Source organism: Sinocyclocheilus rhinocerous, unplaced genomic scaffold (assembly GCF_001515625.1).
Source record: "Sinocyclocheilus rhinocerous isolate Xijiao unplaced genomic scaffold, SAMN03320098_v1.1 scaffold289, whole genome shotgun sequence".
Taxonomy (NCBI): Eukaryota; Metazoa; Chordata; class Actinopteri; order Cypriniformes; family Cyprinidae; genus Sinocyclocheilus; species Sinocyclocheilus rhinocerous.
Window position 1 is genome coordinate 186,077 of NW_015636845.1, and position 25,608 is coordinate 211,684.

The following is a 25,608-nucleotide window of genomic DNA, read 5'->3' on the forward strand; positions in this document are numbered from 1 at the left end:
AGGACCTCTACAGCCCTGAATGTCAGCGGAGACCAGGACAACTAGATGAGCCCCAGATACAGATCCCCTGTAATGACCTTGTCTCAGACGACCACCGGGACAAGACCACAGGAACCAGTTGACCACAGGAATAAACAACAGTTGAGTCCTCTGCACAATGTGGCTTTGCTGCAGCCTGGAGTTGAACTGCTGGTTTTGTCTGGTCAGAGGAGAACTGGCCCCCCGACTGAGCCTGGTTTCTCCCAAGGTTTTTTCTCCATTCTGTCACCGATGGAGTTTTGGTTCCTCTGGCTTGCTTAGTTGGGGACACTTAATTTCCAGCGATATCGTCGACTTGATTGCACAGACCCTATTTAAACTGAACTGAGCTGGATGATGAACTGCCTTTAACTGAAAATTGAGTGTTTACTATTGTCATTTTGCATTATTGACACAATATTTTCCTAATTAAGGCTGTACAGTTGCTTTGACACAATCTGTATTGTTAAAAGCGCTATATAAATAAAGGTTGCAGAAAGCTGAACTCTAGTACAGTTTTTAAATCATCAATCTTTTCTTGGTAAATGTGAGAGACCACATGAATTCTGTCAAAGAGCCAGTGTGGCTCGCAAACCATAGTTTCCCGACTGCTGAGCTAAGAGCACAAGACACTAATAAATCTGAATCCAGTGACGTTGATGGTTAACATTTTGATGAGCATTAAAGGAATAATTCCCCCCAAATTTAAAATTGTGTCTCATTTAAACTTCTACATATTCAAACTGGCAGTGTCACAATGTGTCAGAACTTCTGGGCACTATGCTATTTTTGTCCAGAAAAAAGCAAAAAAGCAGTGTGAACATAACTCCTTTTCTGTTTAATGGATGGAAGTCAGTATGGGTTTGGAATGAAATAAGGGTGAGAAAATAATGTCTAAATTCACCTTTGGGTAAACTACTCCCTGGATGTCTCCTCTGATTCACTTACAACTACTCAGTGAATCTAGCTTGTTCCTTTTTTGTAGCCTAACAATACATATCACTAGCTAAAAATAGAAATAATAGTTCTTTATTACTGACCTGTGCTATTACCTAGCCATGTTTACTATGGATATTTAGACCTCTTGTAACACGTGTTGCTGTAATCACAGTGCCCTCTGCTGGAGTAGAATATAATTAAGGGTTCCTGTAGTACTTGTAAAAAATCTGAAAAGACCATTCTTTTTCAAAAAGGCATTGATCATTTGAAAATAAACAAAATAAAAACATCATATAAAATAAAAATGGTGCATTTCTGATGAGAAAATATTTAATTAAGTCAGCATTGTTCATGTCAATTATTCAACAAAGTTGGCCTACAGTAAAAAAAAAAAAAATGACATCATAATTCTGGTGAAAATTTCAGGATCAGAGAGACATAAGAAGGAAATACACGCATACTTACTTAGCCAACCACAGCCTATTACCATGATCATCTCATCAATATGATGCAGTCAGAACAGAGCACAGCTAACAAAAATCTATGCCATCTAACCCATAGAGTAAGCTTCTAATGAACGTATGTTCCGGGGTTGTCCAGGAAATTATTGATCTTCTTTGCCACGTCATCAAGCTCATTAGTATTGCTGTATTTCAGGAGGTTGTGGGATCGTACAAAGTAATGCCGGAGATAATGCTGGCTAACACACTTATGTAGCTTTTGCACCAGCCGTAATACACATCCTCTGAAGTCTCTCCAGTCCCTGGTGCAGGGGTACTTCTCACATGTCCAGAAAAGCAGTGTCTAGATGATGTAAAGACAGTGGCAAACTGTGTAAACCTGAATTTGTATATAAGCAGTATGATGTCTCAAAAACAATAAAAGACAAGAAGTGACAGGAAAGGAGTGAAAGGCTGTTTTGCTTGGGCTGGCTGGTACCTGTAGGTGGTAGGCAGTGATGACAGGTTTGCTTCCAGGACACCAGACATCCTCCTTGAGCTGTCTGACCACCCGATAACACTTCCTGCGGCAGCCGCCGTCCTCATCTATATTACTCAACAGCACTTGCTCTGCCCGTGAGAATGACAGCAGCCAGTGGTAGTTTGATGTGGCCATTAGATTGAATCCAAACGACTGCAGGGGATTTATTAGATTAATCATCATTGTATTGTATGTAAACAGTACTCAGGCCATTTTCTGTTTACTAGTTAATAATTGAAATATAGCTAATAATAATAATAATAATAATATGTGACCCTGAACCACAAAACCAGTCTTAAGTCACACGGGTATATTTGTTGCAATAGCCAACAATACATTGTATGGATCAAACTTATCGATTTTTCTGTTATGCCAAAAAATCATTAGGATATTAATGATATATATTAGGAAATAAAGATCATGTTTCATGAAGATATTTAGTAAATTTTCTACCGTAAATATATCAAAAACGTAATTTTTGATAAGTAATATGCATTGCTAAGGACTTCATTTTGGACAACTTTTAAGGCGATTTTCTTGCACCCTCAGATTCCAGATTATTATTATTATTTTTTTTTTACGTTACATCAAACTTTTGAATGGTATGTATCATGGTTTCCACAAAAATATTAAGCAGCTCACCTTTTTTTACATTGATATTAATAAGAAGAAATCTTTCTTGAGCACCATATTAGCAAATTAGAATGATTTCTGAAGGATCATGTGACACTGAAGAATAGAGTAATGGCTACTGTATATTCAGCTTTCCCATCACAGGAAAAAACACAAATTAAAAAAAAATAATAATAATAAATAAAAAACAAACAGACAGCAGTTCTTTCAAATATAATTTCACAATATTACTGTTTTTCTGTATTTTTGAAAAAAATAAATAAAATAAAAATATATTTATAAATTATATGTGCAAATTCATATGTATATATAAGGCTGACCTTAATACAACGAGTGCGCTCTGTGGAGGGCCATCTTCGAAAAAACCGAGGCCACCTAGCTCTCTTTGGCCAGTAGTTCATTAGCTCCACTGTAGGAACCAATTCCACCTCAATTTGTGCCTCTGATGTTTCCACAGCAACACGCACCACTGACCCAACTGATTCCAGCATACTCACCTTACCTGTCAAAGAAAGGCGAAAAGAAAGTTAAAACAAATGAAATGTAGCGTGTATATATGCTGTTACACTTTACGTATAGTGCACATTTTTGCTTGTCCATGTACCCAAGTAGGATTTATTCCTGGATCAACATCATTGTCAAACAGGGTTAGAACTGGGGATACTTAGGGGCTTGAACAACCTATCAACCTATAGTTTCATGTGATTTTGGCTCATTAGAATGTTGATATCATCACATTGTGCTAAATGGTGTTCATGTGTGTGGAAAACTGCGTCTACCATCAACACACTGAGCCTGCGGGTCAAATAAGAAAACAGTGCCTTTAAAAGCCCTGTCTGTCAAATGAGGAGCTTTTTAAACTTCATACGTAAACGCAATTTTTTCCCCCCAAACCAGTTCAGTGAAAATCCCACCCAGCAGCTAATTTCATTGGTTAAGGTTAGGGTTAGATGAAATGTTTAGAATCAGCTGTGGGGCGGAGTTTTCGCTGAACTGGTTTGGGAAAAAAAATCACGCATTTGGCACAGCTCATCTGTTTTCATAGAATATCCTAATAGCTGCAAACAAGCTTTTAATGACTGGAATCTAAATATAGCAGTCAACATTTGAAGTGGATAAAAAACGTTCATCAAAGTTGTCCTAAGACAAGAACGCATTTTGGTTTTAGGTTTTAGGACAACATTGATGAAAGGTTTTGATCCACTTCAAATGTTGACTAGTGTACTTACAGTGGGATCCATCTGAGACCATTTGCATTTTTCTAATGTAATACAAAGTTTTCATACAAATTATTCTCATAACAATTATATATTATAAAAATCTGAGAGAACACTTTAAATAAATAATGCAGTTAACGTGGCCAACATCGATAATTAGCTTAATTATATAATTATTAAATCATTTGAATATATATTACATTAAAATACATTAAATATTTCTCATTCATTTTACATAAGCAAATATTGTAAATGCCCTTGATAGTCTGTGTTTTTCATGCAAATTCCATTACAGTTATGGAAAGAAAGAAAGAAAGAAAGAAAGAAAATTTCTTTCTTTCTTTTATTTTTTTAATCTTATACAAAACTTTGAATGGTAGTTTATCATGGTTTCCACAACACTATTAAGAAGCACAATTGTTTTCAATATTGATAATAATAAGAAATGTTTCCTAAACACCAAATCAGCATATTAGAATGATTTCTGAAGGATCATGTGACACTGAAGAATAGAGTAATGGCTACTGTATATTCAGCTTTCCCATCACAGGAAAAAACACAAATTAAAAAAAAATAATAATAATAAATAAAAAACAAACAGACAGCAGTTCTTTCAAATATAATTTCACAATATTACTGTTTTTCTGTATTTTTGAAAAAAATAAATAAAATAAAAATATATTTATAAATTATATGTGCAAATTCATATGTATATATAAGGCTGACCTTAATACAACGAGTGCGCTCTGTGGAGGGCCATCTTCGAAAAAACCGAGGCCACCTAGCTCTCTTTGGCCAGTAGTTCATTAGCTCCACTGTAGGAACCAATTCCACCTCAATTTGTGCCTCTGATGTTTCCACAGCAACACGCACCACTGACCCAACTGATTCCAGCATACTCACCTTACCTGTCAAAGAAAGGCGAAAAGAAAGTTAAAACAAATGAAATGTAGCGTGTATATATGCTGTTACACTTTACGTATAGTGCACATTTTTGCTTGTCCATGTACCCAAGTAGGATTTATTCCTGGATCAACATCATTGTCAAACAGGGTTAGAACTGGGGATACTTAGGGGCTTGAACAACCTATCAACCTATAGTTTCATGTGATTTTGGCTCATTAGAATGTTGATATCATCACATTGTGCTAAATGGTGTTCATGTGTGTGGAAAACTGCGTCTACCATCAACACACTGAGCCTGCGGGTCAAATAAGAAAACAGTGCCTTTAAAAGCCCTGTCTGTCAAATGAGGAGCTTTTTAAACTTCATACGTAAACGCAATTTTTTCCCCCCAAACCAGTTCAGTGAAAATCCCACCCAGCAGCTAATTTCATTGGTTAAGGTTAGGGTTAGATGAAATGTTTAGAATCAGCTGTGGGGCGGAGTTTTCGCTGAACTGGTTTGGGAAAAAAATCACGCATTTGGCACAGCTCCTCTGTTTTCATAGAATATCCTAATAGCTGCAAACAAGCTTTTAATGACTGGAATCTAAATATAGCAGTCAACATTTGAAGTGGATAAAAAACGTTCATCAAAGTTGTCCTAAGACAAGAACGCATTTTGGTTTTAGGTTTTAGGACAACATTGATGAAAGGTTTTGATCCACTTCAAATGTTGACTAGTGTACTTACAGTGGGATCCATCTGAGACCATTTGCATTTTTCTAATGTAATACAAAGTTTTCATACAAATTATTCTCATAACAATTATATATTATAAAAATCTGAGAGAACACTTTAAATAAATAATGCAGTTAACGTGGCCAACATCGATAATTAGCTTAATTATATAATTATTAAATCATTTGAATATATATTACATTAAAATACATTAAATATTTCTCATTCATTTTACATAAGCAAATATTGTAAATGCCCTTGATAGTCTGTGTTTTTCATGCAAATTCCATTACAGTTATGGAAAGAAAGAAAGAAAGAAAGAAAGAAAGAAATCAATCAATCAATCAATCAATCAAATCAATCAAATCAATCAATCTGTTATCCCAGAAGAGTTGCATATCAGTAGATTATGATTGTTAGAGATTTTTGATTATTCACCAGACAATGTGTAAAAAATGAAATCGAAAACAGATAGAAATCTAATTTAGAAATCTCTTTTCTCTCATTCTGTTTGAGTAAACAAGTGGACACTATAAAAACTCTAACTTGTTAGTCCGCAGGTCTTTATGGATGCCTCCAGATGCTCTTTGAAGACATTCACCACCTTTGCTGGCACAATATCACCCTCAATGATCATGTGGGCATCATGCCACTCCTGACTCGGATTGACAAAACTCTCCAGCTCCAGCCACTGGTGGAGCTTCTCTGGCTCACGGACCGGTGAGAGGAGACGAGACCCGCTCAGTGTGTAGTAACGCCACTGACGCGTACGCCTCTCCTTATAGCCCATCAGACCCTGTAGGGGCACCGAAATCAGGAACAGAGTTGGAGTGAGCACCTGCCGAAATGAACGAGAAATCTATCAGTAAATACACAGAGCAAAGGAAATAACACAGCTGTACAATTGAACATATATATATATATATATATATTCACATTTATATAATAAATAAATTATATGTCATGAATTGCCGACAAGATGAAATTTCATATATGAAATTTGTATTATGCAAACAATGAAGTAAGATATAAGTTTATGATTATGCATTCTGCTTTATGTAAATTCACATGATAACTCATGAAAGAGAAATAAATAAATTAATTAGTGTTCCAATAAACTATAAACAAAAGACCTCTCAAAATGTCATAAATTCATTCATCACAATTTGCATGTGCATAAATTGGTTGGCTTCTAAAACAGCCCAATTTAGGAAAGGTCATGTGAACACAATATGGAAAAAGACTTGCAATCACTTGCAGGCCACCCATTAACACTCATTAACCATGTAGTCAATGATGGAGAGAAAGTGAACTAATGTCTTTTGGGTATAGCTAATTAATTGCAATACCAGTTCATTAAAATCATAAATATAACTTATTTATGCAATTAGGTCGAGAAAACTATGAACTCTGAAACTATATTTATATATAGGCTATATATAAAAAATAAAACCAACCTGAATAGTTTGCTTATCTCCCTCGTAGCAAGTCTCACAGAACAGCCAGACTTTCACCAGACTGTGCAAAGAGGATAGCAGCAAATATGTCCTGCACAGTGGATAAAATAGTGAATTTTCAAATTGTATTTTAAGGAGAAAGAAGCCTAAGAATGTTCCTGCAATGTGGCTGTTGAGATTTGTCGCCACCTAAAGGACAAATTCTATACCGCGCTTTGCCCTGAAAACAGTGACTACATTTCCCCGCATTCTGTTCGACATTAATATATAACAACACACCCCAGTGCACATTCAAAACGGTGTCATTCAAAACACAAAGACATGCTGACCTAACTCACTCTGCAGTGGAGATATCCGAGCTAAATCAGTGAGGTATGCCCTTGCTATATATTGTTCGTGTTGCATTTAGGTTGCATTATCGTAAGTGTTCATATTTGATATAGGCTAGTTTTGAACATTAGCTTTTATGCTACAACAAACTTGACAATAACACTGGTGTATGGTGGCCCTATCACTAAATATAATCTAGAAACATTATAGCATTATAACATTGTTGACAAAGCTTTGTAAGATCTGACTTAGCAAAGATCTAGCAAGTCCTAAACCTACAGGAAATGTAACAAACGAGCCCTAATTTGATTGGCAGTTTCTCCGCCAAAATAAAAGCTCGATGGTTTCACTTTTGAAAACGCCATAGCCACACTCTCAGAAATAAAAGGTACAAAAGCTGTAACTGTGGCAAATATCTACCATTCAGATATGTATCTTATAGGCACCTTTAGGGGTAAATAAGGTACAAAGGTAACTTCAGTGTAAATTTAAGTGTTCATATTTGATATAGGCTAGTTTTGAACATTAGCTTTTATGCTACAACAAACTTGACAATAACACTGGTGTATGGTGGCCCTATCACTAAATATAATCTAGAAACATTATAACATTGTTGACAAAGCTTTGTAAGATCTGACTTAGCAAAAATCTAGCAAGTCCTAAACCTACAGGAAATGTAACAAACGAGCCCTAATTTGATTGGCAGTTTCTCCGCCAAAATAAAAGCTCGATGGTTTCACTTTTGAAAACGCCATAGCCACACTCTCAGAAATAAAAGGTACAAAAGCTGTAACTGTGGCAAATATCTACCATTCAGATATGTATCTTATAGGCACCTTTAGGGGTAAATAAGGTACAAAGGTAACTTCAGTGTAAATTTTTATATAATATTGTTGTAAGTTTTACACTTGTACTGTAGAATAAAGTTATTTTCTTAAACACTATATATTTTTTATTTTACAGTGAAAAAGTATTTATTTATGTATTTTATCAAATTGTGCAGCGCTACAGTACAGTACAGCAAACCTGGAGGTTAAAAATAAATAAAAAAATGTTTATCTATCTCAAAAGTATTATCTAGTAAAATTAGCACTTTAATACTTTTAAAGTATTACAAGTTTCATAACAAAGTTTGACAAGTTCAAATAAAAAAAAAAATAAAAATTAAAGGTGTATTGGACATTTACTAGTGTTTGAAATTTCTTTTTAAAGCAGTTAAGTTCATGCACAAGAATCACTCAATTTATATACTCAAAAGCAGCTGTTCAACTCAGTTTAGCATTATTTCATAATTTCCGTATATTTAGGTGCCGCTTTCATATAGGCACAATGAGCTGCTGGATGCTGTTACGGTTGCACAGCGGGGACCTCCGCAGATCTCTCCTGCCTCTGTACTGTTCCCTCAGCCTGCGAGCTCTCAGTTCTGGAGCTATCAGCCGCAGCTTGAGAGAGAGTTACCGTATACTGCAGTTGCCTGATGATGGAGCCAGCGACGCTGCAGAGGTCAAGGAGGCTTACCTACACATGGCCAAGCTCTACCATCCAGATTCCGGCGCTCCCACAGCAGACGCTGCTCTATTTTCCCAGATAGAGGAGGCCTATCGGGCTGTTCTAGCCCACCTCACCCGACAGAAGTCAGCCTCACAGTATACACAATCGATGGAGGAAGAAGAGGAAGATAAAATTAAAAGTAATGCCCCTCAACACAGACATTACCTCAGTTTTGAAGGCATTGGTTCTGGCACTCCAAGCCAAAGAGAACGACAGTACCGACAGTTTCGTGTAGACCGCGCCACTGACCAGGTTCTGGAGTATCGACGGAAGGAGATGGAGAAGGCGGCAGCAGACGAAGGAGCCATGGTGACCCGAGATGCACGTTTGCGCAGCAAGCAGATCAAAATCACTCAGGCAGTGGAGAGACTGGTTGAGGACCTCATCCAGGAGTCGATGGCCCTTGGAGACTTCCAAAACCTCAGTGGCACTGGCAAACCGCTCAACAAGTTTGATCACAACCTGTATATGGACCCCATGACGCACAACCTCAACAGAATCCTTATCGACAACGGTTACCAGCCTGAATGGATCGTGGCTCAGAAGGAGATCAGGGAAACCATTGCTAAAATGAGGATGAGGTTGCAGGAGGTCAGGGCAAGGCTGGGAGAACCCATGAGACACTCAGAAACTCTCCAGTGGAAGGAGCACTGCACTGCGTTTGCTGATGAACTGGGGAAACTCAACAAGAAAGTGGACAATTTCAACCTGATTGTGCCTCTTATGAGCAGGCAGATGGTGCATTACAGCCTGAAGAGAGAGCTGGAGAAAATACTGAAAACTGATCAGCTGCTCAGGCAGGAAAAGGAAAGAGAAAAAGAAAGGAAGCAAAAGGAGCAGATGGAGACAGCAAGAACATCTCAGAACACCAGACAAGGACTCATCACATGGATGCAGAATCTTCTTAAATGAGGCTGCAATAAAATGCGGAGTTGTATTTCACGTGTTGGCCTGTTATTAGTGTGATTAAGATTATTTTGCCCCTTCCTTGTTTTTATCATGTAACAGAATGTAACAGAATGTTACAGTGTAACAGAATGTCACTGTCATTCTGTTACACTGTGGAAGCTTCTGTCACGAAAACAAATTCCTCGTATGTGTAAACATACCTGGCAATAAAGCTCATTCTGATTCTGATTCTGATCATAATTGTAATACAGTATGAAATAATTATTTTGTTTTATTAAAAACTAGCAGAAATCTATCTATCTATCTATCTATCCACACATATATTAAAATATCTTTATTACATTTTTATTACATTTATTTTTTTTATTACATAATAAAATATTATTACAAATTACATTTCTATTTTAATGTATATATATATATACTTTTTTAAATGTAATTGATTCTTGTGATGGCAAAGCTGAATTTTCAGCAGTCATTACTCCAGTATTTAGTGTAACATAATGCTTCAGATATTATTAATATGCTTATTTCGTGCTCAAGAATATGAATTATTACCAATTTTAAAAATATTTGTTCTGATTAACATATATATGTACAAAAACGTATAAAATTCTTTATTTTCTTTTTTGATTTTTGGGAGAAATAGATCTTTAATATTAATTATTAATATGAACAAATTAAGTAAATTATTTGGCAGATAAATATGAATGTAAATTATGTATTAATAAGGAGGCTTGGCCTTTTGACACTGTATAATTTGTCCCAAAGAGCCCTAAAATCAAATCGCTTAATAAAAAGGAATTTACTTTCAAATTCATTTTAATTACAAATTCCTTAAAAAGAGAGTGATTTTGTCCACAGTCTCAAGCAGTAATTATTTTGTTTCTGTGGAGTTGTCATGCCAATCATTCATGATCAAGCATGTAAGGTATTCTTGGAAAATCCTATTAGACTTCTCAAACATTCCATGACCTTATAAATGCCAATTGAACATGATAATTTTATGACAAATGGCAACAGGGTTAACATACTGATCCACAAAATCCCACAACTGCTGAAGGTTGGTATTTGTTGGGACATTGTGAACTAGCCATAAAACTGCAGGTGAGATGACCCGGTGGAATTTATAAAACCAAACTGGCTGTAGAATCCAATTGCTTGATTTATTTTTGACATAATGAACAACTGTGACACTTTTTTTTTTTTTCAATTTAATGAAGCAGAAAATCAAACATATACTCTGTATAGAAATTACAGAAATCACTGGCTGTAATCTAGGCCTGCTCCTGCTCTCTTCCACTGTAGCCCGGAAGGTGTCCGAGGGCAGCTGGGTTGCTGATGACCACAGGAGAGGCTATACTAGCCCAGTCTTTAGCTATATACTGATGATATGGATCCTGTGAGTTCTCCACCTTCTTTGAGCGAATATAGCTGAACATGATGCCAAAGGTGAAGAAACTAAAGAGTCCCACCATCAGACAGATGTAGATCATGCCGTGACCTTTATCTGGGACCGGAGCTCCACTCAGATGCACAGGTGGATGATGTGGTGGCGCATTCGGAGCTGCTCCCACCAGCCATGTCTCATTAATGTAGTGCTGCAACCAGGATACCAGCAGAGCATGGACATCTGTGTAGTTCTGCTTTAGCATTTTTCCCACTGTTGATGGGAATATAGATACTGAACTCAATATATAAATACAGATATGGAATCCATCATTTGGTTATTTTATTTAGGAATACTTATATATTGCTAAATATATGCAACCAATCAAACGTTTGAACACACTTGATTGAATTTGGTTCTCATGCTCTTAATATTTTGATCTAAATGCTAATGCTATAGTTTTTTTTTTTTAAATTAATTTTTAATTATATATCGACAGTTTTAAAGTTTGGGATTTGTACTTTTTTCTTTTCTTTCTTTTTTGAAAGAAATATATTTTTAATGAAATTATTTTTTAATTTACTTTTATTCAGAAATGATGCATTAAAACTATCAAAAGTGACATTGAAGGCATTATATTACAAAATATTTAAAAATAAATGCAGTTCTTTTCTTACATAAAAATATTAAGCAACCCAGCAGTTCTCAATATTTTTTTTTCCATTGTCAAAGCAAAGCAGTCCAGTATACAGTATAGACACAAACTGATATTGATATTTAAGCAAGTGAGAAAAGTATATAACATAAAATAAATATAACAGACATACCTTAATAGTTTTTGGTGGTAGTAGGAAGTTTCAGTTTAATGCAAAAGAAGCAAAACAGTGTGTCATAGATCTTTCCTGCTAGTCTCCCTGTAGCTCTTCTAGAAAAAAAATCACTAAGGAAGACAGGACAGTATCTGAGATCATGGTTCCACCCCATTATGAAAATAGAGAGACTTATTCAGAAGGACCCAGTCCTCTCAAGATGTCAACAGCTTTAATGAATCTAAAACAAGTCAAGGTCATCAGCTTCAACATGGGGAAAGTCTTGGTCTGAACAGAAGTCTAGCTTACCAATGACGTGGTCAGATCCTGCGCCGATCAGCCCCAGCCGTAATTAACAGCCAATGAAATGAAATGAAATTTTTGAATGTATCTTTTAGACTTTAACAAGCTAGTTAAAGGATATGTTGGTGGAGATGAGCATGAGTCACTGGGGACTGTAGATATTTCTATCAACTCTGCCAGCTTGACCTTGATGTTGAATAACTCAACATGCAAGTGGGAACAATGGTTTACATTGAGACAGCCAGGCATTCGAGACTCACAGATTCTATTTCAAGGCAAAAAAAAAAAAGAGACATCACCTTGAAAAGTCCTCGACTTGCGTCATTACTGTGATACCAGCGTACTAGATGAACACTGAGTCATCTTTTGAAAATGGCTAAATGCATAAAACTCGAGAGGCATGTGGGCTGAAAGTCAGAACAATTTCGCAGACTAAACTACAGTTTCGCTTTTTTTTAAAAAGGGTAAAAGGACACAGCACGACATTGAAGAAAAAACATTTTAATGACATGTTATGGCTGTTATTTATGTAAGACAGCAATTGCCAAGTCAGTGACAAATTTCAAAACCAAGTAAAAAAACAGCATATACCATTATATACAGACATGACATAAACAGTAAATGGCATCAGAAATACATTATTAAGCTCAATGTAATAAAATCAACTGGTGTTCATCTTGGTAAAGAGTGTAACAGTCTTCCATCAAAACTAATTACAGTGTTATGGTCCTACAAATGACTCAAGTGCATGAAATTGAGGACCATGCCTTTCAGTACATCCTAATGGATAAAGAACAATTTTATGACAAATGGCAACAGGGTTAACATACTGATCCACAAAATCCCACAACTGCTGAAGGTTGGTATTTGTTGGGACATTGTGAACTAGCCATAAAACTGCAGGTGAGATGACCCGGTGGAATTTATAAAACCAAACTGGCTGTAGAATCCAATTGCTTGATTTATTTTTGACATAATGAACAACTGTGACACTTTTTTTTTTTTTCAATTTAATGAAGCAGAAAATCAAACATATACTCTGTATAGAAATTACAGAAATCACTGGCTGTAATCTAGGCCTGCTCCTGCTCTCTTCCACTGTAGCCCGGAAGGTGTCCGAGGGCAGCTGGGTTGCTGATGACCACAGGAGAGGCTATACTAGCCCAAAAAACAGCATATACCATTATATACAGACATAACAAACAGTAAATGGCATCAGAAATACATTATTAAGCTCAATGTAATAAAATCAACTGGTGTTCATCTTGGTAAAGAGTGTAACAGTCTTCCATCAAAACTAATTACAGTGTTATGGTCCTACAAATGACTCAAGTGCATGAAATTGAGGACCATGCCTTTCAGTACATCCTAATGGATAAAGAACTACTTTAAACAGTTTTAAACTTTAAAAAAATGGACTCTCGTATAACTGAATCTTAAGCTGTATATATCTAGACCAAAAAAAAAAAAAAAAAATTATACGAGAGCACTTAATCATGATTCGTAATTTAGGAACATGCTGAGGCACATGGTGGAACGAGACTTACAATTGCCATATGAATGGGAAAAATACCTCCCAAATTTTATGACAAAAATATTTACTTCATCGTCAGCATTTACTCTAGTTCAAGTTCCAGTAATCTCGCACAAGTATTGATTAAATCAGAGCCTGAAAATATCAAGCTAAACTAAAAAGAAATAAACTAATCATATTATTATCACACCCACTGACTGGGATTCAACATGCTTCCCAAAATACAAAAAACACAACACAATAGGAGACTCATGTTCTCCATGGCCACAGTTACCAATGAAAGCATTCTTGAAAACCCCCAGCCTGCAGAAAAATGAGTCAGTCTACCATCGAATGCATGCAATGAACCCCTTTGCCTTGTGAGATAGTGGACATATACATTATGTCGCTCTCCACAGGGCTGAGGTTCTGTCTTAAGGCATCCTCTAGTGGTGTGGAGGACCAACTGCATGCCACGGCAGATCCCCCAGAGGGTCCTGTGATAGTAAAGCAAAGATTATGGCACAACAAGAGCTTCCCTAGGCTCACTGCATGACAGAGGGACTGTATTCTGGTCGACGGGTCTGGACGATTTTTGGACGTGGACGTCTGCCTCCATCCATTTCCTCCTCATTTCCTGAGCTTTCTTGATCGTTTTCACAAACATGAACAACCACACTGGGAGTGGTGGGAGTTCCTGGTTGGAGTTCATACTTTTCACCTGTCGAATAGAGATAATTTATTAATAGATGTTTAAAGCAGGTCAAATTAAATGAATAATTTATGACCTATTTTTAAAAAAAATGGAACATTCAGAAAAAAAGATTAAATTTAGGAACGTGTTTGCTACCTGGCCCTAGTCTGGCGATGGCACACAGAAGGTCATAGTTAATGAATGGTGTGGCATCCTTTGACTGCTCCCAACCAACAGGAGGAGACGGAGGAGGGGACAGGAGGAACTGCTTATCTGGTTTAGGAGGTTCCAGGTGTGGACTGCCAATGTGCACAGACTAGAAAGAAGGCAAGGTGGAAAAAGAGAGTTTTTTTTTGTAATAATCAGCACACTGTAGCCATAACCAGGTGTGATAAAATAAATAGTAATAAAAAGACATTACAGTTTAGAAGTCATTATAAAATAATATACAATCATAAAATCAATATGCAGTCATTATAAAATATAACATATACAATACAGTAGTTATGTTTATACAGTTATACAGTCACTTGATCATTATTAAAAAAAAAACAAACCCTGATGCATACATTTGACAACTGGGTCAAAAAAAAAAAAAAATCTAAAAATAACATTTTTTATGATTATTATTAAACAATATACATTTATTATATGCAATATATGTATAGGCTACATTTAAAGTGACATACCTGGGCAAAATAGAGTCGCACTTCCCTGCCGTTGAAGTCACTTTTGTGCAGTTTTGCTCTTGCCTCTGCAGCAGCCAGAGCATTGGTGAAGTTAATTCTCACCCGACGAAAACTCTTAAAGAACTGGAAGGTGACTTTTCGGTCGAAGGCACGGAACAGATCCTCAAAACTTGCCTGTGGATGAGAGGAAACATCTCAAATGAATACATTTCACTTTATATCTTCATGGAAGCAGAAATTAAGAAAGGAACATTTTGCATGTGACTCAGGAGTACACAAATAAAAATTCCCTGTGGAGCAAGGTTTTAAGTGTGCCCCCATTTAGGCTCAGAGTCAGACTGGCAACCTTTCTAACCAGTCTTAAGCCTAAACCACTAGATTACCCACCACCCTGTGGTGAGCCTGCGCTCGTAATGCATTATAGTGCCGAATCCATTTAGCTTGTTTTGGGGATGCTGCCAGATTGATATTCAGTAAACGCTTCTATATTAAACCGTACTGACGCACATAGTACTAATCTAATACACATCCTAAAAATGACCACGTCTGTCAGTGCTCGGCAAGATATTGGTTTCCAAGGTAACAGAGACTTACTGCATGCTGTGAACACACAGACGGACCTGACAGAAAGAGTCCTAATGGACCATTTCAAGCTATGCAGAGATTTAAAAGAGTATGATCCACACATCCTGGGTTATTCCTATCGTGCATTGGTGTTGTGTGCGTAAGAGCTTACGTCAGATACAAAAACCCCAAATTGTCCAGCCAAATGCTCATTAAATGTTCCCACAGCATCTTATTCCATGACCTAACCACTACTACCACAACCAACCAACTAGATCATTAGCTAAATACATATATTTACGTGTCCCCCGCACTTTTTCGTGCAAGTGTGTTCGCATAGAGGTTTTCAAGAGCCGGTGTGAATAAATATAGATTTAAATTCAAAGAGACAGGATAGTCTGTGCATGATCTGATGTTTTATTCGGACCCAGAATAAGGCGAGATGAACATCAAGGAGCGCTAAACATTCCGTGCAGTGTATGTTTCATTCATACTCGAAGCCGGAGAGTGCTCTCGTGCAGAAAGTCATATGAGGAAATTCCTAATATGGACAAACAGTAAGATTTTTCATGTTTTTTAAAGAAGTCTCTTCTGTTCACCAAGCCTGCATTTATTTGATCCAAAGTACAGCAAAACAGTACAATTTTGAAATATTTTTACTAGGCTATTTCAAATAATTGTTTTCTATTTGAATATATATTAAAATGTAATTTATAGTGATTTCAAAGCGAAATTTGTTGCATCAGTCACACTATCCTTCAGAAATCATTCTGATATTCTGATTTGCTGCTCAAAAAACATTTATTATTATTATGTTGAAACATACATAAGTAGGTCATTTAGTCAACCACAAGCCACACAGAAAGCACAAATCAAGTTGGCATCAATAAAAACGAGATCGCATGAGGAATTCAAAGAGCTGTTGGATAGCATTCTGACAGCGTTCTGTCATTCATGGCTTTATAGCAGTTTGACTTCCAGCTTTTAAAGCTATTTTGATATTGTAAGGCACCATGTCAATGAAGCCTTACCCTTTTCTCAGGTCTGTTAAACATATCCGGATCCTCCAAGGAAGCGATAAGGCAGAAAGGGTTACACTTCATGGTTTTCAGGTGCATGACTGAAGCCCGTTGACGGATCCTCCGGAGGACTTGAGAGGTTAGAGAATGTAAAGGGCAGGAGGGGCTGAGACGCGTCCGTTTTGCCTTCCCCAGCGTGAGGACACGAATGACGCCTGCTTCAGGAAACAAATGCTTCGAAATCACCCTCTTCGCTTCTACTTTTCTTTCTGTCCTTCTCAGACGGTCTCAGAGCCTAGAGCGTTTTCACAAAGGAAATGGGTCAAACTGAGCAATGCACAGAAAATAAACCCCCCTGTGTGGTCACGTGACACTGCTTTGTTGAGACAGAATCTTCTGGAATGGTCTGTGCTCCTGCACTACCGATCAAACGTCTTGAAAGCTTCGTAAGACTGCAGCTCACTCATCCGTCTCCTTTTATATAAAGGCCCCTCTCAGCTGCACAACAACAGGCTCCGCCCACTGCAGGGGAGGGGTGACTCGGCTTGCAGGCTCCGCCCCACTTTCCCATTCTGTACCGAAACGAATGGCTCTGCTGACTAATCACAGACACACACACACACACCCTGAGAGTGCAAGTCTTGGAAACTATGCGCCACTGCTTTCCATGCAGCTCAGAACCAGTTCGGCCAATCTCTGCTCAATTCAGTCATACCATTTCAGGACATGCAGTGTGGTAAAACAATGATCTGTATCGCTCATCTCACAGTAGGTCTCTTTCATGCTGCCCCTCCCATTGTGATGGAAAATCGAAATCAGCTGAGCTGGGCAGAAGGGCAGCTGTGTTATCAAGCGCTCCCCGCAGCATACTTTCCATGGGTGTTCGTTTTCTCCTGTCTGACTCCAGGGGGAGCGGATTTGTCCCGTTATTATTGAAGAGCAGCTTTTCTTTTTCTATCTGTTTAAGTGGCATTCAGTTATCACGTCAGGCTTATTTTAAACATGTCTGCATGGTGTCGCAAGCAATACAAACATGATCCATATTCTCTCAGTCTCCTGTGTACACACAACTATTACCAAATACTGAAACTGACGACGGTGCAGCTGATGCACAGAGATTAACTGTAATTCTCTATCAAGGTAAACATATCATCTACATCATCTATCTATTAAACAGAAGTTCTCAACCCAAACATTTTTAAAACTGAAATTAAACAATATAATAAAATGCAAATAATAACACTCTGACACATTGAGCACAAACAAACTTTGCTACTGTGTTGGGTCACCATAATCTGCTACCTGAAAACAATCAGTTAATGATGACTGCAATACAAAATTGTATAGCAAAACAATGAAGATATAAAAAAAAGGAAATATTAATAATAAAACATATTGTACAATAAATGCTGTTATTTTGAACTTTCTATTCATCAAATAATCGTGGAAAAAATTTATCAGTTTCACAAAAAATATTAAGCAATGCTGTTTTCAACATTGAAAATATGAAATGTTTCTTGAGCACCAAATCAGTATATTTAGGCCTAAATTATTTCTAAAGGATCATGTGACACAAGACTGGAGTAATGGCTGCTGCAAATTCAGCTTTGCCATCACAGGAATGAATTACATTTAAAAACTATAATAAAATAGAAAACATTCATTTGAAAAATTGTAATGATATTTCACAATATTACTGTATTTACTGTATTTCTGATTCTATAATAGCAGCCTTTCTGAGTATAAAAGACTACTTTCAAAATAAATATTACTGACCTGCAGAACTAACTCTGGAACTCACATTTCTTTTATCTATTTTCTCAAATTAAATAAAACCTTGAAGTGAACATACATACTAGAAATTCTCCCCATGCCGTTCACTCAAATTTTCCCCTCTCTATCTGGTAAAAGCTTTCCTGTTTGAGATAAGCACAGAGATGTCTACACTAGCCATAAGCATCTGTCAGTCATATGTGCAGATGTTTTTAGTCCAAAAGCTGGGAATCCAGTTCCAGTGGAACAAGGTCTCTCATTAGGGAATGGAAAAACAAAAAAAACATGAAACCAAATTATAACAAAAAGGAATACAGGGTGGAAAATGGTGAACAGGACAGCATTAAGTTGTGTTGCTGTATTTTATGTATGCTTTTATACAGGTAGAAAGCGAAATGTATTATTAATATGCATACAAAAACATTCCGTTCTATTCAGAAGCATACAACACAAACAGCTGAATTCATCAGCTTTAAATAGCTAGAAGCCAAAAATATAGGTTATGTCCATCAAAGCAATGACAAATCATGTTACTATCGTCACTGTAATGACAAATTTAGATTCTTATTTACCGTCCAAGTAACAACAAATAAAAGGACTATGAAATGTAAAAATTACAGCAAAAAACAAATCAATAATCTACTGCAAATAAAGTTTTAATAAGTATTTATAATAATATTTTCTTATTTAATTTGCCTTAATTTGATTTACTGTCACTTAATTACTTCATTTACTGTCAGTGTAAAGGAAATTAAATTCCTATATTTAGCATATATGTATTGTTAATTTGAATACTTGAAAATTACATTTTCTGCTGTCATGTAATGACGGATAAAATTATGATGTCAAAGTATCAGGAAACTGGATCATTATTTAGTCAAATGGCAAATTAAATTAGTATCTAACCTCAATGTAAGGGTAAATGAAGTCATTATTTTCTGTCAATGTAATGGCAAATTAAGTTATTATCTGTCATCAGTGTAATGGAAAAAACAAGGAACTGCTGTCAACTTAATGGCAAATGAGGTCATCATCAAGAAATGTGTGTAAAGGTGGGATATGGGTCATGGGCACAAGGTACAAAGAGCAAGATAATAATAGCCAAAACTGACCTGAGCTCCATATCAAGTTTTCAGTAACTATGAGCATGACTTTCTACAGGCTGATATCACCCACTTAAATGGCACACTTCATGTTTTGAAGCACCAATTCAGGAAGTGGGTTCCAAGTTTCTAAATGAGTCAGTGTTTTGTTTATAAGACCCTGGTTTAGGTTATGATATCAGAATGGGTTTGCTCAGGGAATGTCAATTCATCTGACACTTTTAAGAGAACAGCTTACATTTTCCACTGACTAGACACCCAGCTGAGTTTATGACTGCTCGAGGGCCCATGTCGCATACAGCAAGTGTCAAAACTCCTTTCAGACTTTCCACAGAAAGAAACAACCAAAGTGGATTCTTTCATCATGAGACAACCAGCTGACTATGAATAACCCCTCAACAAAAACACATTTTGACACATTTATTGCTTCCAGAAAAATTAGAGGGTGAAACCAGTGGAAAATATTCCAGTAATACACTATAATACACAATATTCCAGTAATAATATGAAACTAGATTAACCAATAAAGACATAAATAAGTGCAATGCTTGAATTAATAAATTCAATAAAGCCTTGAATATTAGGCAAATTATATTATTTTAAAAGCCCATTTCAAATTTAGAATTGTCTAAACTAGTACTGGTATCGGTATCGGGCCCGATACTGAGCTCTTGTACTCGTACTTGTACTCGTACTCGTTAAAATGCCCCGATACCAAACGCCGATACCACACAGCATGTGATAAGTGCGATATTCAGACAATGAAACACGACAACAGAACAACAGACAGCAGAATGGAGTTATTAGAGATTAAGGATGTCTACGAAGTATATGTATGCAATGAATATAATGTTAAACATTCAGTATTAACACCTGTATAGCTGATGTGCGCGAGTTGATAATACATACTCTTTTGGTTTCTGTACCCAATATTTTAAAAATGTACAAATGCAATAAAAATATTGGTATCGGTACTCGGTATCGGCAAGTACCAAAAATGAAAGTATCGGTATCGGGCGAGTACTGAAAAAAATGGTATCGGTGCATCCCTATTTAAAACATAACCGACTGTGTTTACGAGAATGATCATCGAGACGGGTACTATTGACATAATTCTGTGTGTATGTGTCTGTTCAAAGATGAGGAGATGCCTCCAACTTATTGCACTTAACTTTTTTTAACGTCAAGCAATTCTCTGCTATATGCTTCGAACTAAAACTTTGACCTTTTGCAACGTTTTGATTTAAGTAGCCTATTATTAAAATGATTCAGATATCGCACGGACGCACGCCCTTGCGATATGCATACTGCGATATTTACATTTGCGATATTTCAATAATTTCGATATATCGTGCAGCCCTACTGTATAGGGTCAGCATGCGCGCCGAAGGGGAAACGGGAACTGAATTCACCGGAACACCGGCATTGTAGGCTACTCTCCCAGGAAACAGTCCTCGTCCTCTGTAAAAACACTCCAAAGAGAAAGGAAAACTTGAAATCGTCATATGACCCCTTTAAAAATCTTCGTTTGTGGTCTACTGAAGAAACAAAGTCACCTACATCTTGGATGCCCTGGGGGTAAGCAGATAAACATAAAATTTTGGGGTGAACTATCCCTTTAAGACTTTAGACCTCACACAATGTTAAATTGCCATTAGCTTGTGTTGAAAACAGCCTAAACAGAGGAAAAGCAGCATGCTCCAGGTGGATCACAAAACTGCGTGTTGTGCATTAGTTTGTTTACGGCTGTGCCACTGTAAATAGGCCAGTTCAAAGAACTGAGGGTGGAAGATGACACCACAATGATAAGTTCTGAAATTAAGATTGTTCACTTCACTTGATGATCATCTGCATTATGGAGGTTTATAAAACAGCCACGTCAAAATACGAGAAAAGAACTGCTGAAAATGCAAAAAGAAACTATGTGTTCCAGTGAAACCTGTGCGTACAAACATGCAGCCAATTAAAGTATTTGAGTGTAGGCCTGTCGCAATAATCAATATATCGACTTATCGCGCAATATATGTACATGACCTCAATCATTTTTGGTGACGCAATATATCGCCCAGTATATTTACTTAAAAATTAGACATCTGACTGCTAAGTAGTGATTGTGTTTTTCAGCAATAGTGTGCACCCTTCATTTACAGAGAAAGTCAGGGAAAAATCTGTAGATGGAAAAATCTCCATACAAGTTCTTTGTGCATTTTTCTTTTTTTCTACTTTTTTGTTAGAAAATGTTTATTTAATATTTATTCAGGTTTTTTAAGGTATTTAATATTTTGATGATCTAAATATTCTTAAAAATTAAAAGTTTTTTGTCACTTGGAAGCGTGTAGGCCTTCTTGCATTATTATGCTGTTACATTATGATTATATATTCAGTGGCATAAAATGGTCTTTAAAATGACAATAATATCGCTTATCGCAATTATTTCTGGGGCAATATATCGCACAACAAAAAGTTGTTATCGTGACAGGCCTATTTGAGTGGCTTACAATTAAAGGAACAGATTATCCAAAAAAGAAAATTCTGTCATTACCGGTATTTACTCTTTCTAATGTAGTTCCAACCTGTATTCTAAACAAAAACAAACAAAGAAGCATGTTCGTAACCAAACAGTTTTGGAGACCCTTAACATCCACTGTATGGCCAAAAAACAATAGACATTAAAAAATCTTATGGAAGTCCATATGGACCAGAAACTGTTTGATTACACACATTTGCAGCATGAATGTGCAGCCAACAAATCCCCAACTGCATGACGCTATGTCAATATGCACTTTCTTTTTTTTTTCTTTTTTTTGCATTCGATAACACAATGTCAAATCAAGAAAACAAATGATGTGTTTAAAACAATTTTTGTGTAGTTCATCACAGTGTGGACATGTCCGCTATATGTTTGACAAGAAAGTTGTTTTAATATTTGCACATATCAGTCCTTAAATGCATCTATACGCGGGTTATACATACATGGCAGGCCTAAATAAGATTCTCCAGAGGGATACAGGAGTGTGAATTCAATATTACTCACTCTTAAAGGGTTTTCAATGGCAAAAACATCCACATGAACTTTCCAGGCCACCAGTGAATCAGTCAGGTCGGTAAAATGCACGTCCACGGTGTCCTCACTGTCCTCATTATTCGACTGCTGCATAACGTAAATATGAGAACAGATAGGAAACTACTGTCCACGTCGTAAAGTAAGTTTAATTCCTACAGAACTGGTGATAATCATATGGCGTGACAAGCTAAGCTATCTGTCCATTCTGTATGAAAATGTCACTGCCCTATAACGACTCACGCTCACTTTGGGAACCGATTTATATATCGGCATTGACGTGTTCAACTGTTCTTTTTAACTTTAAAGTAGATGTTTGTCTTTTAAGCTGAGTGTTATACGGACAAGTAACCTCGGTTCAACCCTTCATTTGCGGAAAGCAGCAATCGACGTACGCACTCGACAACTTCCCGTTTCCCTTTTCGACATATTCAGTGATTCCAGTAGGGGGCGGTAAGACATCCCTGAAAATAACTGCAGTATTTAGAAACAAGTTGCATTAAAAATATGATTTACACCACTGAGCGGGAAATTTTATTAACTAATTATTCTTCGACCGTTTACTTTATTTCTATAGATTACACAAGATTGAACGGCTAATGCTACTTGGTTTGGTAACTTACGTGTACTCAGCGGCGCGGAAAGACAATACGTCCTTTGAGTCAAATTAAAATATCAGGACGTTTTTATCTTATTGAAGGCACTTGTACACGAAATCGTGTAATCTTTTAAATAAAGTAAATTCTAGAATATGGACTAGTAATAGTATGGAAGAACATGTTGCTCTTTTTCTGCCATAAGGCCTAGTCGGACCACAGATAGCCATTCCATTTGTTGATATTGTAGATAGGGAATTAATTACATATTAAATGTTGAGTTGTTTTATTTATTGAAATGTATTGAAAAGCAGATTTTTATTAAGTCTTAACACTACTCTTTGTTGGAATCAACTTTAAAAAAAAAACTGAATGAACAAAACATCATAATTTGACATGCAAACCTTTGTGATGAAAGGTATTTGTATAATATAGACTTTACATTTACTGTATCTGAAAAGAGATTATTAGAGTCATGTACTAAGTGGCCGATGATATGCTGTCCTTGATAATACAGGACTGATAACATGTTAATCACTGGTACATACTTTCTTTGACATCATAAAGAGAACAAACTGAAATTATGTAAATTGTACTGCAAGGCTTAAATGAAATCAGATTAAATCAGACAATGATATTTCTATAGATTTAATAAGTGACAAACCTTTTTCCAATATAACTGGTTATTAAAGAAAACACATTTTCAAGTCATGTAGATTGTTTCCTTTAATATTTGAAGTTGCATTATATACAAAGTGTGTGCCATTATATTTCACAATGTGATGGAAAGGATAAAAATGCTGTCAAAACTGAGGATGTTTCACATTTTATGCAAGGAATGTGGGTTTGTACCTTAGATGTAGAAGAACTTTTTTATACTATCCTTAAGGAGACTTCAACATGGCCAAACTCATTTCATAATGAGAGTTTTCTAATTAAAGAGATAGTTCAGAAATTAACATTCTGTCATCATTTACTCACCCTCATGTTTATCCAAACCTTCAAAATCGTATTTTGTGTTCTGCAAGAAAGTAAGTCATACAGGTTTGGAACAACATGAGGGTGAGTAAATGACAATTTTCATTTTTGGGCGAACTGTCGCTTAAAATGAACAATAATGGCAAAATTAAAAACTATAATTCACAATGCTTTACATTTCCAGTTTGAAATCTGTTGTTAATATTAATTTAATAAAGTGTAAAGCAGTTCTGGACAGAAGTTGGTATTATTTCTTAAATGTGGACAATACAGTGCCAAATCTAAAGCTAATGTAGCATGGAACATCCCATCATGTTTAACATACTCTTTAACCATTAATCTTTAGTTAAATATTTTTAAGTGAATTAGTAGGAGCTGTGCCATCATCACATTTCTTTTTAGTTAAATTGGTAAAGGGGTCTCCACCATAGAACACAGTGGAGGGGAGAGGTAAAAAAAACCTGACAAAATGCACACCTACACAATATACAGTACATGTGTCTAAACAATAATCTTATGCAAATCATATGCATTTTAATCACCCCTTATCTAGAATAGTGATGGGTGACGTTCTCACTCCTGAAAATACAGCATCCCACCCTGCAGCTATGCTGGGTCAAATATTTCAGTCACAAAGATAAAACAGCATTGTATACCACACAACCGCATCATGGTCTGTCATTTACAAGGATGCACTATATGATCGACTAAAAAATGAGAAAAAAAACCTTAATCTCATCAATGAGTATCTGTGATTTTTTTTAGATAAAGACAGACCACAATGTCAGTTACCGGCAAGCAGCACAGCAAGGTTTAACCAATGTAACTAAAAGAAAGTCTGTGGTCAGAACCCTTACAATGCACATCAATGCAAACAACATCTGTTAAGTATAGCAGTCAAGTACAGCCACAACTCTGAACCTCAACATTTAATTTGCTTTAAAAGTTCACAAAAGTGTTAAGGAAAAAACACAATTCTCTTCACCAATGTATTTAAACAAGTGATTAACACTTCATGAATTTTAAAAGACGGAAAAAAAAAATACTCCTAAAATAATCATGTCTCTGTATGTTAAAGGGTTAGTTCACCCAAAAATGAAAATTCTGTCAATACTCACTCACCCTCATGCCGTTTCAAACCCGTAAGACCTTCGTTCATATTCGGAACACAAATTAAGATATTTTTGATGGAATCTTGAGAGCTGTCTGACCCAGCATAGACAGCAACGCAACTGAAATGTTCCCAAGTCCAGAAACGTAGCAAGGACATCGGTAAAATAATCCATTTCACATCAGTGGTTCAACCGCAATTATACAAAGCTACGAGAATACTTTTTGTGCGCAAAAGAAAAAAAAAAACGACTTTATTCAACAATTCGTCTCCTCCGCATCGCCCTGTAGCGCCATTTTGGAGAATATCAGCTGGACGTAAACAACGTATGCTGTTCTGTGTCAGCTG

The 25,608-nt window shown here is 36.3% G+C and overlaps 3 protein-coding genes across 5 annotated transcripts; 1 reads left to right on the plus strand and 2 right to left on the minus strand.

The window, feature by feature from the left end:
- Window positions 1–1,308: 1,308 nt before the first annotated feature.
- LOC107748187 (protein mab-21-like 3) lies at window positions 1,309–6,245 on the minus strand. The gene is made up of 4 exons (XM_016562885.1): window positions 5,957–6,245; window positions 4,515–4,696; window positions 1,897–2,091; window positions 1,309–1,761 (listed from the first exon to the last, which is right to left on the minus strand). The coding sequence occupies exons 1-4, from the start codon at window positions 6,198–6,200 to the stop codon at window positions 1,528–1,530; spliced, it is 855 nt and encodes a 284-aa protein (XP_016418371.1). The 5' UTR covers window positions 6,201–6,245; the 3' UTR covers window positions 1,309–1,527.
- Window positions 6,246–6,872: 627 nt separating this feature from the next.
- LOC107748188 (dnaJ homolog subfamily C member 28-like) lies at window positions 6,873–9,673 on the plus strand. Of its 2 annotated transcripts, none has more exons than XM_016562886.1 (2): window positions 6,873–7,239; window positions 8,505–9,673. In XM_016562886.1, the coding sequence occupies exon 2, from the start codon at window positions 8,527–8,529 to the stop codon at window positions 9,658–9,660; it is 1,134 nt and encodes a 377-aa protein (XP_016418372.1). In that variant the 5' UTR covers window positions 6,873–7,239; window positions 8,505–8,526; the 3' UTR covers window positions 9,661–9,673. The 2 variants fall into 2 exon arrangements, with proteins under 2 accessions (XP_016418372.1, XP_016418373.1); XM_016562887.1 differs by having other exon boundaries at window positions 8,522–9,673.
- A 3,657-nt stretch (window positions 9,674–13,330) lies between these two features.
- LOC107748124 (calcipressin-1-like) lies at window positions 13,331–22,967 on the minus strand. Of its 2 annotated transcripts, none has more exons than XM_016562783.1 (4): window positions 22,549–22,967; window positions 15,056–15,229; window positions 14,523–14,682; window positions 13,331–14,393 (listed from the first exon to the last, which is right to left on the minus strand). In XM_016562783.1, the coding sequence occupies exons 1-4, from the start codon at window positions 22,669–22,671 to the stop codon at window positions 14,218–14,220; spliced, it is 633 nt and encodes a 210-aa protein (XP_016418269.1). In that variant the 5' UTR covers window positions 22,672–22,967; the 3' UTR covers window positions 13,331–14,217. The 2 variants fall into 2 exon arrangements, with proteins under 2 accessions (XP_016418269.1, XP_016418270.1); XM_016562784.1 differs by lacking the exon at window positions 22,549–22,967 and adding an exon at window positions 16,651–17,119.
- Between the last annotated feature and the right edge of the window lie 2,641 nt (window positions 22,968–25,608).